Source organism: Dermacentor albipictus, chromosome 1 (assembly GCF_038994185.2).
Source record: "Dermacentor albipictus isolate Rhodes 1998 colony chromosome 1, USDA_Dalb.pri_finalv2, whole genome shotgun sequence".
Lineage (NCBI taxonomy): Eukaryota > Metazoa > Arthropoda > Arachnida > Ixodida > Ixodidae > Dermacentor > Dermacentor albipictus.
Window position 1 is genome coordinate 113,104,356 of NC_091821.1, and position 17,819 is coordinate 113,122,174.

Below are 17,819 nucleotides of genomic sequence, written 5' to 3' on the forward strand. Positions count from 1 at the left end.
CGATGGACAGATCAAAACGAGTTGCTCGCGTCGAATTTCCTGTCTTCCACGCTCCTGCCATGTATGTACACGCTCTGAACAACCCCCGACACGGCGTGCAAGGAAACAGCAGCAGCAGCGCAAAAGTCGAAGGAAGAGGCAAAAAAAGCTTCGGTTTAGAAGTTTCGCGTTAAAAACGCGCGCCAAACGTAGCGTGGCCTCATGGCGTAGGTAGCAACGCTAGCGTATGGTGTTTTTTTCCTCCATGGTCGAGCACGGCTCCTTCACATGTCCCGAAGATGGGAGGTGGTGGTCACGTGTTACTGCAAACCACTGAAACAGCCACCTCCGAAAGGTGGGCGCGCGTCGCGGCGGCCATTCTTCTCTCCTTCACGGCCGCCTCGCCCACCTCTTAGCCGCTCGCACGAGCCTCACCAACCGTTGGCATAAGCAACGTCACAACCGTCGCCTGCGCCGCCGCATCGCATACCTCGATCGCGAGATCGAGCATCACACAACTGTGCTCGCCCGCCAACAGTGGGAGCAGCTTTGCTCAGGGATCTCCGGTCAGTTGGGCTGCAAGCAATCGTGGCATCTCCTCCGCCACCTCCTCGACCCTGCTTCCGCCAAGTCAGTCGCTCGGCAACAATTACAACGCATTGTCCGGGCCTACCCCGGCGACACACCGTCGCTGATAGCAGACCTGGCCGCCAAATACCTCCAGCTGACACCCCCTGGCACCTCTTCTCCCCCTCTCGCGTCCTACTCCGGGGCCCCCAACCCCGAACTAGATGCCGATATCACGGAAGCTGAAGTCTACGCGGCGCTACACAAGCTCCGCACCACCTCTGCCCCCGGTCCAGATCGCATTCCCAACAAACTACTCCGAAATCTTGATGCCCCTTCGGTCCTTGCCCTCACTTCGTTCCTGAATGAGTGCTGGCGCTCCGGCAACCTCCCCCAGTCGTGGAAACACGCTCGCGTGGCTTTCATCCCGAAGCCGGGCAAGAAACTCACAATCGAGAACCTCCGGCCCATCTCACTCACATCGTGCGTCGGCAAGCTCATGGAGCACGTCGTCCTAGCTCGCTTGCAAACGTACACCGACGCTCACCACCTCCTTCCCCACACCATGATTGGTTTCCGCCCCCACCTCTCCACACAAGACGTCCTCTTGCAACTCCACCACGACCTTCTCGATCCGCCCACCTTCTCGGACACTAAGGCTCTCCTTAGCCTCGACCTTCACAAGGCGTTCGACAACGTCTCCCATTCGGCTATTCTTACCGAACTCGCCACCATCAACCCCGGCTCTCGCACCTACCACTACATTCGCTCCTTCCTCACGGCCCGCACGGCCGAAATCATCGTGGGAGATCTCTCGTCTCCCACGTATGCGCTTGGATCTCGTGGCACCCCTCAGGGCGCTGTCTTGTCGCCTTTCCTTTTTAATCTCGCCCTTCGCTCACTTCCCGACAGGCTCGACCGTATCCCCGATCTGAAACACACCCTGTACGCGGACGACGTAACTCTTTGGGTCACGTCTGGCTCCGACGGGCACATTGAGCAGACGTTGCAACGCGCAACTGACGTCGTCACAAGTCACGTGCACGCGGCCGGTCTCGCTTGCTCGGCGGCCAAATCGGCCCTCCTCCTCATGCGGCCCCCCGACCGGCGTCGCCACAAGACGCCTCACCCCACCATCACGATTCACGCCAATTCCACTCCCGTTCCCGTCGTCTCGCATCTCCGGGTGCTCGGGCTGATAGTACAGTCAAACCGCCATAATGCTCACACCATCGACCAGCTCTCGCTTTCGGTTCAGCAAACCGCGCGCATGCTTGCTCGTGTCCGAGCGCGGCGCATGGGCATGCGCGAACACGATCTCCTCCGCCTAGTGGACACTTTCGTCGTTTCCCGTCTCACGTACGGCCTTCCTTATACTCGTCTTCTCAAATCGGAACGCGACAAGGTCGACGTCCTCATCCGCCGTGCATACAAGACTGCTCTCGGCCTTCCCCCCAACGCGTCCACGGCACGTCTCCTCCGCCTGGGAGTCCACAACACGCTCGACGAACTGATCGAAGCTCACCGCACCGCTCAGGTGCAACGCCTTCATCGTTCGCCGACCGGTCGCTACATCCTCTCTTCCATCGGTCATGACACCTCTTCTCACCCGCCAGACCTGGTCTCACTACCGCATGCTCTTCGGGCAGCCTTTTCTATCAAGCCGCTACCCAAGAATATGCTCCCGGGACACCACGACGCCCGTCGCCAAGCCCGTGCGGCCATGCTTCACGCCAAGTACGCCGACCACCCGGCCATCGCCTACGTGGATGCGGCCAGATACGCCTCGCCCGGGGACGCCTTCGCAGTCGTCTCCATCTCGCCCTCCTCGGTACCCTCGGCACCCTCGGGGCCGACAATCACGGCCGCCACCGTTCGAACGCCCTACGTCGTCGAGGCTGAGGAGGCAGCCATCGCTTTAGCCGCCACCTCGACCAACGCCAGCGTCATACTCTCCGACTCCAAGCACGCCATCTCCAATTTCGCCCGAGGTCTCGTCTCGCCTTCCACCTTACGGCTCCTTCGCCCACTTCTACTGGAGGACGAGCCGTGTCACATTGAACTGGTCTGGGTCCCCGCCCACTCGGGTCACCCTGGCAACGAGTCGGCTCACCAACACGCTCGAGGATTCGTCGACCGAGCGGTGGGCCCCTCCGCGTTGGACGCCCCGGTGCCGGAGCCCCTGGTCACCTACCACGACATTACCCAGCACTATCGCCTCGAACGGTACGCCTACCCACCTCCACATGGCAGTCTTCCCAAGCGGTCCGAGATCGCCTGGCGTCGCCTCCAGACCCGCACCTTTCCGTGCCCCCTAGTGTATTCGCACATCCACCCTGGTGTCATTGATCCACGCTGCTGCCTGTGCGGCGACGTTGCCTCCTTGAACCACATCCTCTGGGGCTGCCCGGAAGATCCCCCGCCCGCCGACCTCGTCTCGCCACCCCCCACCGACGAACAATGGGAGGCTCTTCTCTCCAGCACCGACCGAGACATCCAAACACGGGTCCTGGCACGAGCTGAAGACTCCATCGTGAAGCACAACCTGGAAGCCTACGTAGCTTAGCCTCCCTTATCCCTTACCCCTTCTAATAATAAAGTTGACACTCACTCACTCACTCTCCTTCACGGAGCGCTTTCTGGACACGGGATGAACCAACACCTCCTAGACTAGAAGGCCGGAGTGCTCGGCGAGTGACGTCACGGGCAAGAGGCCATCGGTACGCTCGGGGATACGGGTTCAGTGAAGGGATCGCGGCTTGGTTCACCTAGCAGCCGTATGCTTTTATTGACCACTCCACACGTTTTCTTCAGTCGAAACTGCGGGATGAGCAGCAGGCACCTAACAAACCATTTATTTAGAGGCACAGATACAAAGCAGCTTTGTAAAGCTTGTGCATGTATTGATGCCAGAAGCTTTTGTAGCATCGCGCTTTGTCGTCTTTGTAATGTACGTTTTTTGTGAATTATTATTTATTATACCCCATACTTCATACCTATTACTTCAAGTAAATTGAATCCATAAAAACCTCTCCTTCCGTATTTTGTACTTGTGGTTTTTACGGCACGGCAATGACGAATGTAATGCACTCGATTAGCTTCACAATTGCGTATGAACAATCCTATTGGGGACACATGTATTTATTACAATCTAGATTATCGTCAAACGAATAATCTTGCTTTCGACGCACTAATTACCGCAGTCCACTAATTTACAACAACTCAAATGAGTTTAGAAATGGGATATAAAACATTTGTCCAGCTATTTACACGAAAACAGCTGCCCTATTGCGCAGAGTTTCAGCTTTTCTCTTCCTTGCCTTAACATTGGCATCCAATATTTTGTCATTCATCTTGCAGCAGTAGTTTTCAATAAAATATTCGCCCTACACCACAAAAGGTGCCTTAACACAAATTCAGATTTATGTCTATCCTCGCAGGCGTCGAACTCTGAGGAATCATCACTTTCTGTAAATGCACTTGCTGTAATTGAGCTATTAACTTTCCGTATTTTTCAAAGGTAACTATTTAAAGAAGTTCTGAACATCTTACCCTGGAGTGCGCTAATACAATGAAGTCTGCACGTGGTACCACCCTAATCCAGGCACTCTGGGCTTCTTCATATTGCGGAAACTTGAAGAAATTATTTTTCTGCCTTGATTTGTACATGTAATTGCTCCGGCAATTGGGCACGCAGCACTTAATAGGCATATCTTGGCATGGCACTCCACATTCCGGGGCAATGAAGACTCGCGGTACACACAATCGCAAGCACAGCACAAGTGTTGAGACTACATTCACTGGTCACGTCTAGAAAAAAATGTGCGTTCGGAAGCATGCAATAGCATGGCCGAGCATGCCGGGACTTGTTTAACCCCGAAGCTATTCAAGGAGTGGCAGGGCTCCTGGAACTAATTGAATTGTTGTCGCCGCTTTCGTCCCCTCGGTCTTCTCCGAATAGGCGGGATTAACCATTGTATATCTTCCGCGCTTCATTTTCAAAACTGGTGCGCCGCTCGTAGCTTCGTAGCACGCTGCACGGAACTTCTATGTTGGCCTCTTGTGCGTGACGTCGCTCAAGGGGAGAGGGTCAGCCAGAAGGCCTTAAGTTCTCTAGAGGGTGTTGGATGAACGCCGTCCCCTGCTGTCGCTTTTCGCGGAATGTGGCGGCCTTTCTCTCCCCACGTTTAGCTTTCGGAGAGTGCCCCTTGCGACCACTGCAAGCCGGGATCGCTCTATCCACCCTACCGGGATGACTGACCGACCCGCGCGACAATGATACCACGTGACAAGCACCTGCGTTTTTCGTGACGAGTGCAGAAGCCCCGTCCAACACTCCCGAAGCCGCGCTACGTCTTCTGGATGCGCCTTTGAATGTGCGTTTTAAATTCGCTGTATCGAAAGATAGTCTAGTTTATGATTTGTTGCGTGTTTCAGGAATCGCAGCCTCATATCGCGAACATAAAGTGGGCATCTGTTTGATAAATAAATACATAAATAAATAAATCAGACGGAAGGTTTTGTAGTTGTCAGTTGTTTTTTCATCTCTCTTACTTTTTTAATGTCGCTTTTAGGGGTACAGACTTGAGCTGAAACACCGGGCTTATGCCCATGGCGATAGTTTCAGAGCTTCCCCAAAATTAAATTTTCAGTGGCTGGTGAATGGCTCCGGTCACCGAGAGCGTCCTATGCCACGACGCCATGCAGACAAGTCGTGATGCACAATAGAACAGTCCGCTGAGCGGTCGCGTGCACACCGAGGCCCGCCTCTTTGACGCCCATTGAAGCGTGTTGGGCCGACCGCCAGCGTAATAAAGGAGCCCTAAACGCGCAAGGAGGTCGCCAGCAAAGATTCCCGCGCCAACCACACGGCCAATAGAGTCAGCCACGAATGGACCGAACGAGCAGCAAACGGTGCCAGGGCTGCCGAAAAAGTAGCGCGGAATCTGCCGCGATTGGCACCAATTGGCCACCGCTGCGACGCGCTGTCGCCCGGGCCGCGGACGTTCTGGCCTCGCGAGGAGTTGCGACGTCTTCTCAACTTCCTAATCCAGGAGATTAAGCCACGTGGTGAGATCGGCTGCGACGGCACCGCTAGCTTCAACGTCAGCGAAACTTGAGCATTTATTGCTGCACGTGACACGGTATAAAGGGCGTACAGAGTCAGCCCGCACTTTCGCCGCCTCGCGCGCACCGCCCCGACAGGTGCACGAACTTTCGTAGAATAATGTATTTTTCTAATCGTTCGCATGCCAAGCTCATTAGTGCAACTAATGAGCTTGGCCTGCGGGTAATATTTCAACTCAACATTCGAGTCAGCCCAAGTGAAACGACTTGGGAGGTTGCGTGTACCTCCGTAAGAGCGCGTTCACTGAAAACTCCATCTCGCGAGAGCACGGACACAAACTTTCGCGCCTGCTTAGGCACACTTAAGGTTGCCTGAATATCATAGAACAAATGCACCATAATCAGTCAAGTATGACACAGCTCCGATCTTGGTTATTGTTTATGCAGCGTGAGTAGGGCATCGCCACACAAACACCCCTTTTACGAGTATTCCCTATGCTCAAATTCTATACATCTTGCCACTTGGCAACTATATATATATAGCGACCTCAGTGGCATGCGTCACAACCCGTTTCAATGGGGATGCTCGCTTTGCAAATTGCTTTTCTTCACTTACGATTTGTTTCCTTAACATATTTTTTTGTCTCTTCTGTTTTCGTATACCACAACCTGATCATTTTTCTATCCCCCACATGATGTTTCTGCCATCAAGTGAAGCTATCATATTTTTTTTTTTGCACCTCGCTGAATAACTTACTCAATCCTTTTACGAAATATTTGGCGTTATCATTTTTGAGAGCCTGATCAAACCTAAAGCCACCTAAGCTGTACCGAGGCCTGATACGAGATGATGAATTACAGAGATTGCGTGGTAAAGGAGGTAAGGAAAGACACTGAGGCGAGCCACAGATAGTGAACCAACCTCCCTCTCAGCGATAAATTAGTGTCGTGAATTTCCAGACTAGCCTGAAAAAATATTGGATGATGAGTGCCTCATTATACGCGCAGACTTCGTGCAAGGGCACCCACTTAGTTACAGTGGCGGTCAAACATAAGATTTTGATGGAGTTTGTGCGCCGCTGATTGACAACCTTTGAACGACACAGTACTTCACGCCACAATTCACACCACCACAGTACTTCACACCACAAGAACTTCCAGTAAGCAAAGCACCCTCACTGTAATGTTCTTGACTGCACAAACGACTGACAGCATAGGTCAGCAAGATACACAGAATTCACTCGCACTCACTCACAAAATGCATTTTTTTGCTTAGGGATCGCTCGGACTCACACTGACCAAATTTTGTTGAGTCGGACTCACTCGGACTCAGACTCACCAAAATTCTATTCAGCCAGACTCACTGAAACTCACTCACGGGTCTATCTAACTGAGCCGGAACTAATCGACTCATGAGTGAGTTTCCGTATTTGGCATCAAAGTATCATCAGTTAACAGAAGCGCTCTTGAAAATCACGTGCAGGGACATATTTGAACTTTGCAGACAGCGCGGTCTCTTCTGGAACAGAATGGAGGGAAATAATGCGCGATTTTTTTCCTCCCTCGGGTCACAGATAGGCGACCAGAAATGAGCGGGTCGCGGGTGTACACTCGGTGAGCCTGAAACATGGCTTTACCAAGGCTGCCCGTCCGACTCCTGAGCGCCCATCGCAATCGTCAGCCTCGTACAGCCTACATACGCCAGCACCATTCGAAGCTCACAATGGACAAATTTACGTGCTACCTCACGGCTGAAGAGCGACCAAGTCCCCCACGAGCGATCAAGTCTTATCTGACGCGTAGTGCACATCCGCGAGTTCTCTGCGACACTGCGCGAGCATGCACGCGTATGGCAGCAATCGGGGCATTGCAGTCAGCCTCCTCCTGCGCGTGTCAGCAATTCGAAATAGCTTCGCCAGCTTTGTTTCGGCGCGGTTATTGCGCCGAAGCCTAGTTCTCGAAAGCAAACGTTTTTGCACAGACCTTTTCGGAGACAGGCGGCCCATCCTTTGAACTGCGACCAGGTCATTCTACGAGGCTCCCGCATGGCGATGCTGAATGCGGCCCCCGTGGAGCACACACATGCCAGGCGAGTCGGCGACAGGACGCGCTCGTGCGGCGTCGCGCGGCTTCTCGGGCGCCACGTGCGCGCAGTTGGAGTGTCGCGGCTATCGAGAGGACGGTGCCCGAGACTCCAGCTGGTCACTGGCGAGCTCGGCTGGAGGCGTTCGTCTCGCGGCGCCACCGAGATTCGAAAGGGCTGCTGCTTTCTCTCTCTTCGAGGCCTCCCGTCCTCACTGGGGAGAGGAGGAGGCCGTCTTCCAGATGCGCCGCTTCATTGCGAGCACCGGAAGCGGCGAGGAGGGGGCGTTCGGAAGTGGTCCCATATCCGCTGCCGCCGAGAGCCCCAGACCGAGCCCCCCAACCTCCCCCTCTTTTGGCGGCCCCCTCTGGGCGAACGCCTCTGCTCAGCTATACTCCCTCCCCCCTCCCAGGAGGTTCTTTCGCGCGGCGGACACCGCCCCTGGGCTTCGGCAGCGCATCCGAGCCTGCGCAAAGAAGCGGGACCGTGTCGCGCGGGGCCTGCTCGTTGTTGACACCGGGGCGGAGGGCCGTCGTCCGGCACGCAGAAGCGCGCGCGGGCGCCCAGAGAAAAAGCGAGGCAGGAGAAGTTCAAGAACGACGAAGAGAGAAAAAAGATAATGGGAAAAAGGGAAAAGAAGCCCCTCCCTTGTGAAATAAAGCAACACAACAGCGAACGAAAACGAAAAAACGGATACCGAGCCAGTGATGCCGCTGGAGACTTGCTGTCGCGCTCTCTTTTAGATGACTCTTTTTTTTTTTTGTTCTCGTACGGTAGTTCAATGAAAAGCAGAAGTGGAGTACTACGAAGACTGGGAGCGGTTTAAAGAAAAGCCGCCCATTCTGCAACGGAAAGAAACAAAGTCGTACGACAAAGGAACGCAAACGACAAATGCGGAGCTATTTCTTGTGAAACTGTCTATACAGGTGCAAACAGATCGCCACAGTTTACGCGCTACATTTTTCATTACCCGACCCCGGTGGCTCAGTGTAGCACAGAACGGATTGCCCTTAGCGTAGAGAGGCAACACAGATGGGCAGGGAAGCCGTTACTGTAGATGCATTCGGTTACATCAGTGTTGTGTTTACATGGCGCCATGACAGTATCTCAATGGCTTTGTCAGTGAGATTGCAAAATAAAGAGTAGGAAAGGTCTGCCCGGAGTGAGTTCATTGCAGGTCATCCATCTCTATAGTTTGGACAGAAAACGAGGATTTTTATTTCAGCTTATAATGTGAAAGTTAATTTACAACGGCACATATATCGCTTTTGCACCTTTTAATTCATTGAATGCATTGTGAACTGTTCTGACCTCTTACTTGTTCCGTTAGCAAAAGCTCATTGTCCGTCGTGAAATTAGCGCACAGTCTATGGCGATGTTGCTAGCTTCGGACGCTCGGAAGGAAGCGTTCGGGAAAGATTAACCAGATAAGAGAGAGGCCGAGCCCGATTTTAGCACATTCTACACAGATTCGCTCTCGGCAGAGGTCGACTACCCTTTGGCGGTCCACTTTTCGAGCGTCCATCTTCATGCTTTTATGCGTACTCCACCCCATATCAGGTACGTAAATTCTACCGATGAATTGCCGCAATTTCATTCTTTCCTTCCCTCCTCTGTCTCCCTGTGATCTTTGCTTTCCCCTTTCCCATTCCCCCGGTGTAGGGTAGCCAACCGGACGTCATTCTGGTTAACCTCCCTGCCTTCTTCTTTTCTCTTTCCTCATCCTACCGATGAATTAAAGTCGTTCACACAGGCCGGTAGGTGTGTGTGTCTCCATGTGTGCGCGTTCCTTTTTCTTTTTTTTTTGCGTTTTCCTCACTGTCATCTTTCTACCCCTATCCCCCATCCCCAGTGTAGGGTAGCAAACCGGAGACTCAAATCTGGTTAACCTCCCTGCCTTTCCTCTTCATTCTCTCTCTCTCTCTACCGACGAATTCGGTGAGTTGAAACTGAGTCACTGACATGGATAGTCGTGCGCACGGAGTGTCGTTTACACACACACACACACACACACACACACACACACACACACACACACACACACACACACACATATATATATATATATATATGTGTGTGTGTGTTATATTATATATATATATATATATATATATATATATATATATATATATATATATATATATATATATATATATATATATATAATGGACAGTGGATAGGATACCTGGATTTGAGGACACTCTCCATTGATTTGAGCGAGACTTTGCGTTAATCAACGTGTCTAATGTGTCGACACATATTGAAAAAAAAATGAGTACAACTAAGGGCAAGAGTCTTACACGGTGCCACACGGCGCACTTTCGATCGCGATCGAGCCAGGTTAGCTAAGCTAATCATGTCATGCCGGCACCCATATACGTCAGTCGATGTCATTTTATATGTCACATAGAGACCATAGAACTCAGAGTATTACCTCACGAACTCGCTTGCGTATAACTGCATTAGCAACCATGACATCAATTCGCTTCTTGAGAAGCCGCTTTGCATCGAAGTCCACGCACTCATGCTCTGCAGATTTGACGTTGCACATGGTTGGCTGGAGAACCAAGAGCGTTGAGTGTTAGCTGTTCTGGTTGCTATTGTATTAGCTGGAGCAAATGGTTTAGCTGGTTTGGTTGAGTGTACAGCTCCGTCTGTCACAGATATCTTTTTTTTTTATAATTGAGCCTTCCCATTTTTAATACGCTTCACCGCATCACAACTTGTACTGTGGCGAAGCTAACTTCATGCAGTGATGCTCCTGGTGCAAAGACTGCTCGTGCTTCTGAGTATAGTGAACATGTCGTTAGGACTTTCTTATTCGCGCAGGCAATCATGTTAATAAAACGATACAGTTCTTCTGGTGTTTAAAACCGATTTGTGCAATTTAAAAAGCCGAACTATGTACTGTGTTTGTGTAATGGCTGCAACGATTAAATGATGATTAAGTATGTAAAACAAAATTATATTTAAGTTGTGACAGAAGCAGGCTGTTGTCGTGTATCTCCCATGCACAGACAAGCACTAATGGTGACTGGGATGTAGCTATACATTTACCAAAAATAAAGCAGAGCTCCAATTAGGAAAAAAACAAAGTTGTATAGCCAGAATGCACATCAAAATCGTAGAAATGCTTTCGGCCAGACTTCTCGATAAGTGCCGAGCATGTCAAGATTTACATAAAGCAAGCAGAGCAATTGCATTTGATTTTTGCGGCAAGTACTAATATAATTATGCAGTCTGCAGTTCTTAGATGCTATATGTAACAAGAAAAATTCCATTAATCTAGAAATGGTAGCTGAAGTAGTTTCAATGTTGTTCTGCATAACCAGGCAATTCTTGGACGAAAATACTAACATAACAGAATAACTAGAAGCAGCAGGCTCCTAATGTTACTCGGCTGCGAATTATTAATCTGTATCGTCATATATCAGTAAGAACATGTAGGCGCAAAAACGGGAAATCAAGAAGGACCGCAGAAAAGTAGGCATGGTTCAGACACACTGACTTAGAACACGGAACACCGGATACACTTTATCGCTTCATTAACATGGTAAACCGCGCAAATAAGAATGTCCTAACGAGATGTTCACTGGAGTCGGTAGCATGAGCAGGCTTTGCACAAGCAGCACCACTGCACGATAGGAAACGTCTGTCTGTACACTACGAACATTTGTATCCACTGTTTAGGAGTACGCACACACGAAAATGGGCTACCGTAGCGACGGTAAAGTCATATGGAACACACAGAGCCAGCACTACGTGCTCGATCAATTGAAAAAACGAAGTTCAACGATGCCGACGAAGCTTCTAATACGCGTCGACCGAGTTGCCGCGATGTTTCGACGTAAGATTGTGGTAGTTTCTTTTTCTTTATTTTTACTTTATTTTGCTCCCCGCTCCACCACCTCTCTCGACCTCAAGTGTGCGCCGAAAACCGTCTCCCGCTGAAAACGGTGGTAGGTAAGAGCGATAGCGATTATACGCCGGCATTAGTGGGAGGCAGACGACAAGTGTGGCCGTGCTGTAACAAAGTATAGTTTTGTTTATCAAATCCGTTTTCCTGCGATTCATGCATTTCGAATTGTTAAATGATTTCTGCGATAACAGCTACATGTTTTCGTGGTTTACTGCCCAACTGCTTTGGTGTTTAACCAGTCAAAACGAAACCAATCGGATCGAAACGAAACGACGCATTTACACGTGATACGGAGTTCAGCGTGCTGCCGTAGCCACGCGTGCGTTTTTGATTTCCGAGGCATGGAATAATGCGCGAGTGTCTAATAATATACCAACTGACATTTTAAGCAATAATTATGCTGCACTTTATAACAGTCGACTTACGTACAGTAATCGCATAGAATACATCCTAAGTACCAAGATTTCACCGCCAGGTGTCGCTACTAACTGGTTTTTGAGACTTTCTTTGACAATTTAAAATTATAATTCCTACTTAAAATACGAACAGCGCGATGGAGTCTATCACTTTAAATCATGTTCATTCCATTTCCATCAACATGTCAACACATTCTGGCCGGTTGTCGGTTTATTTAATCATTTTTACACCTAGAGAGACACCCCAAGCCCAGAATCCAAATAATGTTTAACACGACTTCATATTCTTGTGACCAGAAACCAGCCCTCCAAGCACCAGCAGGCGTTTTAGGCACCACAGACGGAGCATCTGAAGCAGCCTTTTAGGCGGTGAAAGAGCGAAAATACACGCTACAAATGTTGCAAGAAATGGCGATAATTTTAAGCCGAAAAGTGCGCAACCTATATGTGAGCGAACGTGTTGACAGAATACTGATTTCTGTTGTGAAAAATGTGGCGAGATTGCATAAGGCAGTTGGTGCAAATAGCTGGTAACATCGTAACATGGCGGCTATTTGCTTACGTCCCAAAGTGCTGAATGAAAAACGAGCAGTGATAATATCCTTAATAGGTACGTACATGCTGTTTTGGCTCCAGTGACCAAAATAAGCCTAACTCTTAGGTACTAACCTCCAAAATAAGCATTTATAGGAATTATAAAGCCGTAGTTAAACCATTGATTGTACCTTAATTAATGCTTGTATGTACGTAAGAGAAAAGGAGGAGGATGTAGAAAAAATAGTAAACGTCTACAGTCTGGTTTCTGAGAAAGAGCGATGGTGAGCAAAGTTGGATACAAAACCTTTGAAGACAGGTGGTCTGTGTCAACGAGATTTATCTTGGAGCGCACAAAAGACAAAATGCCAGGGCGGCCGCGACACAATGAGCTATACAAGCTCTCTTGGTAAAAAAAAAATGGCTGTGGCTTAGGTAAGGTTAAGCCCAGGATGCGAAGCATACTAGCCTTTATTTTAGTTGTTGAACCACTGTTTAGCCTGGTGAACTGCTGTTGCTTGGCTATATTTGGTTCGGCTAGACGAAGAAACAACTCATGCATTACTTCTTCGCCTTCAAGAGTGGAACGCGACAGCGTTCCCGTCGACCCGCCAAGGGGTGTAAGACAATGGGCTACAGGGCAGCGACTACGCGCCCCGCATTGGACGCGGTGAGCGTCGAGCAAAGCAGCGTTCGGCGCGGCAACGAAATGTGCGCCTGAGCAAGAGACGCACGCCTTAGAAACAGCGCGTTTCTAAGGCAACACCGCATTCACTAGAGGCGCTTTTGTACCGCTTTGAAGCGTTGTACTCGTGGCTCAGTGGTAGCGTCTCCGTCCCACACTCCGGAGACCCTGGTTCGATTCCCACCCAGCCCGTCTTGCAAGAGTTGAGCCAAAGCCACTTCTCCTCTGTCGTGACGTCACGGTGTCACGTGATTTCATGGTCACCGCCGCGCCTGAGGAGCTGGGTTGAGCCCTCGTAATATGCTTCGCATAAAAAGCATGAGCTTTCTTTCTTTTGGCTCAGACGGCAAAAGTACAAACACCTTCCCCCCCCTTTGTCGTTTAATATTTGTTTCGATGAGCTCTCTCTCCCTTCCGCCTTCCCTAGATGTTCCGTCAATACTTTTCATCTGGTCATGAAACTTCCCCGAAAGTCTCATATAGGAACAGAAGGTGGCACCAGAGGCGCTGGCGTAAGTAGAAGAGGAAGGAAGTAGAAGAAAAGCTAGTCAACGTAGAAGTGAAGCTGAGGGCCACCATTCCGCTAAGCAATGGTGAACGCCTCAATGCGAGCAGCGCGAATGGTGATGGCTCCGAAGTGAAAACAGCTAAGCAAGCCGAAACCACCATGCCGGAAAGCAGTGGCGGAAACGACAGTGGAAGTCACCGAGGGGTCACTACTGACGTGCCGGCCGCGGAAGAAGACAACAAGGCAAAGGGCAAGAGAAGGACAGGAGGGGAGGGCATCGCTGCATCAGGTGCAGGTTTCGGCGGCGAGGAGGAGGAAAATCGTCGAGTTGTCATTGTTGGGGATTCCAACATGCGTAAAGTAAAACCGGCGATAACAGAAGGGTTGGTGCAGGCGAACGAGTCCAGGTTAGCGCACTTAAGGCAGAAAGCCGTGGCTGGGAGTAGCTTACGTATGGAAAGGTAGCGATAGCAGAGATAAAAATAAGGAATTGATTGATTGCATTAGAAGCGACATTAACGAGTTCCAGAAATCGGGCCAGCTAGATGAAATTAGTGGGACAAGTGAACGCGCACGTGGGTGATTTAGACGGATATATTGATTACAACGGTTCTCTAGTGCTGGATCTAGTGTGATGAATCGGACCTTATAGTAGTAAACAGGTAGAATAAGTGTCATGGACAGGTAACGTGGCAATGCGGAAACAGGCAGTCATGTACCAACTACGCCTTAGTCTCGAAAATGGTCTACGAACAACTATACCAAATGATAATAGACGAACATGGAAAAAAACAGCCTGAGTAGCGATCATGGTCATTTTAATGATTGAGAGAGATACTAACGCAAAACACGAACTAATAGCATCAGCACATCTAAAAATGAATGAAGAGCAAATAGAAGAGATCGCAAAAAATAACATAGAGAAGAAAATGGGAGAATTTCCTACAGCAGTCTGGGAATATAAGGAACTGGTAGACGCTATGCAGCAGGAAATAAGACAGACACGGCACAAGAATTGTTGGATTTGAAAGAGAAAATCACGTAAGTGGGGGAACAAGGAAATTAAGTAAGCTATAGAAGAGTGTAAGCAGGCGTCTAGGGATCATCGAGAAGAAAAAAGTTTGGATTACACGAAGAAGAGATGTTCCTTAGATGGAACAAATACCGAGAAAAAGGTGGCGAGTGAGCTCGTGCAAGAGAACATTAGATGCGCAAGTGAACGTTGGGTGCGCAACATTCGCAAAAGAGACAAAGGCACCACAAAAAGATCCTGGAAACATATAAGAGTATTCGGAGCTACAACACAAAATTCACAAACGGCTGTAAGGGATGAAGATGGTAACATCTCCGAAGTAGACAATGCGCTGCGGTACATTACAGAGGTTATTAGGGATAACATTGGCACGAAAGAAAGCGTAGTTCAGAATCAAACCGATCCTGCAACAACATAGAAGCCTGAGAGATCAAAATTTAGCATAGAAAACTTTCATTGGAAGAAAGCAGAAGATGATGTCCCTAATAACACGCCCACCGTACCCGATGAAATCCCAATACAACTAAACAAATAGCTGGGTGCAAAGAGCAAATCCCTGGTGACTAATGCCGTAGAGCAAGTGATTAGAACGAAGAAAATTCCGGTTGGATGGCGGGAAAGCAAGACGGACCAAGTGATAAGGATAAGACGGGCTCGTACAGGCCAGTTACAGTAACGTCGGTGATATATAGAATGGCATGCAAGCCATAAAATTGGAACTGTCGAAGTGGGTGGAGAAAAATGATGTAACGGGGGAATCGCAGAATGGGGTTTAGGCCAGGCAGACGCTTAAAGGATAATATGTCTGCATTAACTTAGTGCGTGGAGATTTCAGTAGCTCAGAATGGACTTTTATCGGCAGTATTCCTAGATATTATAGGAGTCTATGACAACGTAGACAGGGAATCATTATGGAGTATTCTTAGGCACGAAGGCATAGAGGGCGATTTCGTGGAGATGCTGAGGGAGATATATAGAGACAAACTAGTACAGGTTGTATGGAAAGGTCGAAAAGGTAATTAAATGGCGGGAATTCACCAATGACTGAAGCAAGGATGTCCTCTGTCTTCATTGGCGCAAAAGAAGCTCCATGGACTGATGTATGCAGACGACATAGTGTATACTAGCGAACTATAAAAGAGATTTACAGATACTTGCGAATATCTGTGGCAACGCAACGACAAATCTAGGCCTCAAATTTAGCACAGAGAAATCGGGAATTATGACGTTCAATGAAGAGAAGTAATTACGTGGTGTCAATTCAACAGCATACCCACAGTCAAGCAATAGAAGTACCTCGGCGTATACGTACATAAACGAAGGGAAATACTTACTGAAGCACCCACCAAGGGAATATGAGAATAAATGGAAGCGGAATGCTGCAATTATGAAACACAAAGCGCTGTGGCGCCACAATAAGTATGAGGTGGTGCGTGGAACCTGAAAATGAGTAATGGTATACCAACGCTAACGTTCGCAAATGTCATTCTATGCTTAAAGTCGTATATCTTGTCGGGGTTGGAAGCTAACCAAAGATCGCTACGCTGGCTGGCTTTGGGAGCCCACTGTAAACGCACAAAAGAGGCGGTGCAGCGTGACATGGTTTGGGCCCCTTTTGAAGTCAGAGAAGCACAGAGCAAAGTTGGTGTTGAATGATGACTCAGGAACATGGATGAAAATAAATGGGGCGCTAAAGTGCACAAATATCTAACTAAAAAGCGTAGACACAGAATGGACGAAGAAGTAAGGAAAGTTGGTAACCAAGTACAGGATATTTGAAACTGTAGGTAGACAACCAGGAGTCATCAGAAAGAAAGTGAGAGAGACAGAGACGGTTAATTGGATGCAAAGAATGGAATCAAAAAGGGCCACGGAGATTTACAAGAATGAGAAGAAAGAAATTAATAAGAAAAATTTGTACGATAACACAAAGGGCAGTGCCTTGCTATTTGAGGTTTGAGCCGGTTGCCTAAGGACAAAAACACACCGGTGCAAATATCCAGAACTAGATGAAGCATGCGTATGCTGCAGCAAAAATCTAAAGACCACTCAGCACGTCCTAGTGCAATGGGAAGGGATTCATCCAGTGAGACCCAGGTAACATACACCTTCCAGAAGCGCTTGGGTTTAAAGTGGACGGAAGCGTCAGCCAGTTGGCAGTCGAGATAAGCAGGAGACGTTTAGAGTATTGGTGGAAAAAAAAGCAGGGAAGAGCAGTGAAGAGACGACCGGGTCTCTTACAACCATAACTAGCGGTACAAGGTATATATTGTAGTAAAAAAGAAATGATTAAGAAGATGTATACAAAAAGGCTAGATATATAAAAAAAACGTGTATAGCATACTTCATTAAATCAAGCAGGCTAGGTGACTATGTGTCACCACCCTGTTTCAAAGGGAATGCCATTAAATCATCATCATAATCATAATCATCATCATGTGAACAATCTGTCGCGCCAGATGGCCGGGCTGCGCGATCATGGAAATCTTTCGCGAGGAACGGCGCCTCTTCCACATTTATTTCAGCATGTTTGTAGAGTCCACATGCAACGAGAACTTTTGGCAAAATAATTTTTCATGTGCGGTGCGTCTGTGTTTCAATTATACACCGTCACCGCTTTATGACTGACCTCGCCCCACTCCCGCCTAGTAGCCTTCCTTGGACCAACTGTTTCGTTCGCCTGTCTCTATTTGCACTTTGTCTAGTTAGTTGGGCAAGTCAGTTATACTTGGTTAGATATTTTAGCGTGTTAGTTATTAGTTGATTAGTTAGTAAGTCAATCGTATTTGCTTCGTTATTATAGTTAGATAGGTTATTAGTGAATGATTTTGTTATTTCAGTTCGATAACTTAGTTGATCAGTTGGTTAGATTTGTTAGTTACCTTATTTATTTAGTTAGTTTAGTTGACGTATTACTTAGTTATTACTATGTAATTAGTTTATTGGTTGAATTGGTCTTGTTATTATAGTTTGTTACGTTACTTATGTGTTAGTTTAGATAGTAATGTGTTAGATTAGTTACTAGTTT

General features: G+C 48.6%; 1 protein-coding gene across 7 annotated transcripts in view; it reads right to left on the reverse strand.

Annotated features, from left to right (window-relative positions):
* Positions 1-17,819, reverse strand: part of stumps (DBB domain-containing protein stumps) — a 166,268-nt gene that overhangs the window by 52,587 nt on the left and 95,862 nt on the right. The window contains exon 1 of one of the 7 annotated variants that reach the window (XM_070524857.1): positions 7,597-7,796. The exons of the other annotated variants lie outside the window; for them this stretch is intronic. Coding sequence (XP_070380958.1) covers positions 7,597-7,660 — 64 coding nt within the window. The 5' untranslated portion in view covers positions 7,661-7,796. Of the gene's footprint in view, positions 1-7,596; positions 7,797-17,819 lie in introns of those variants that run through there. 7 annotated transcript variants of the gene reach the window in all.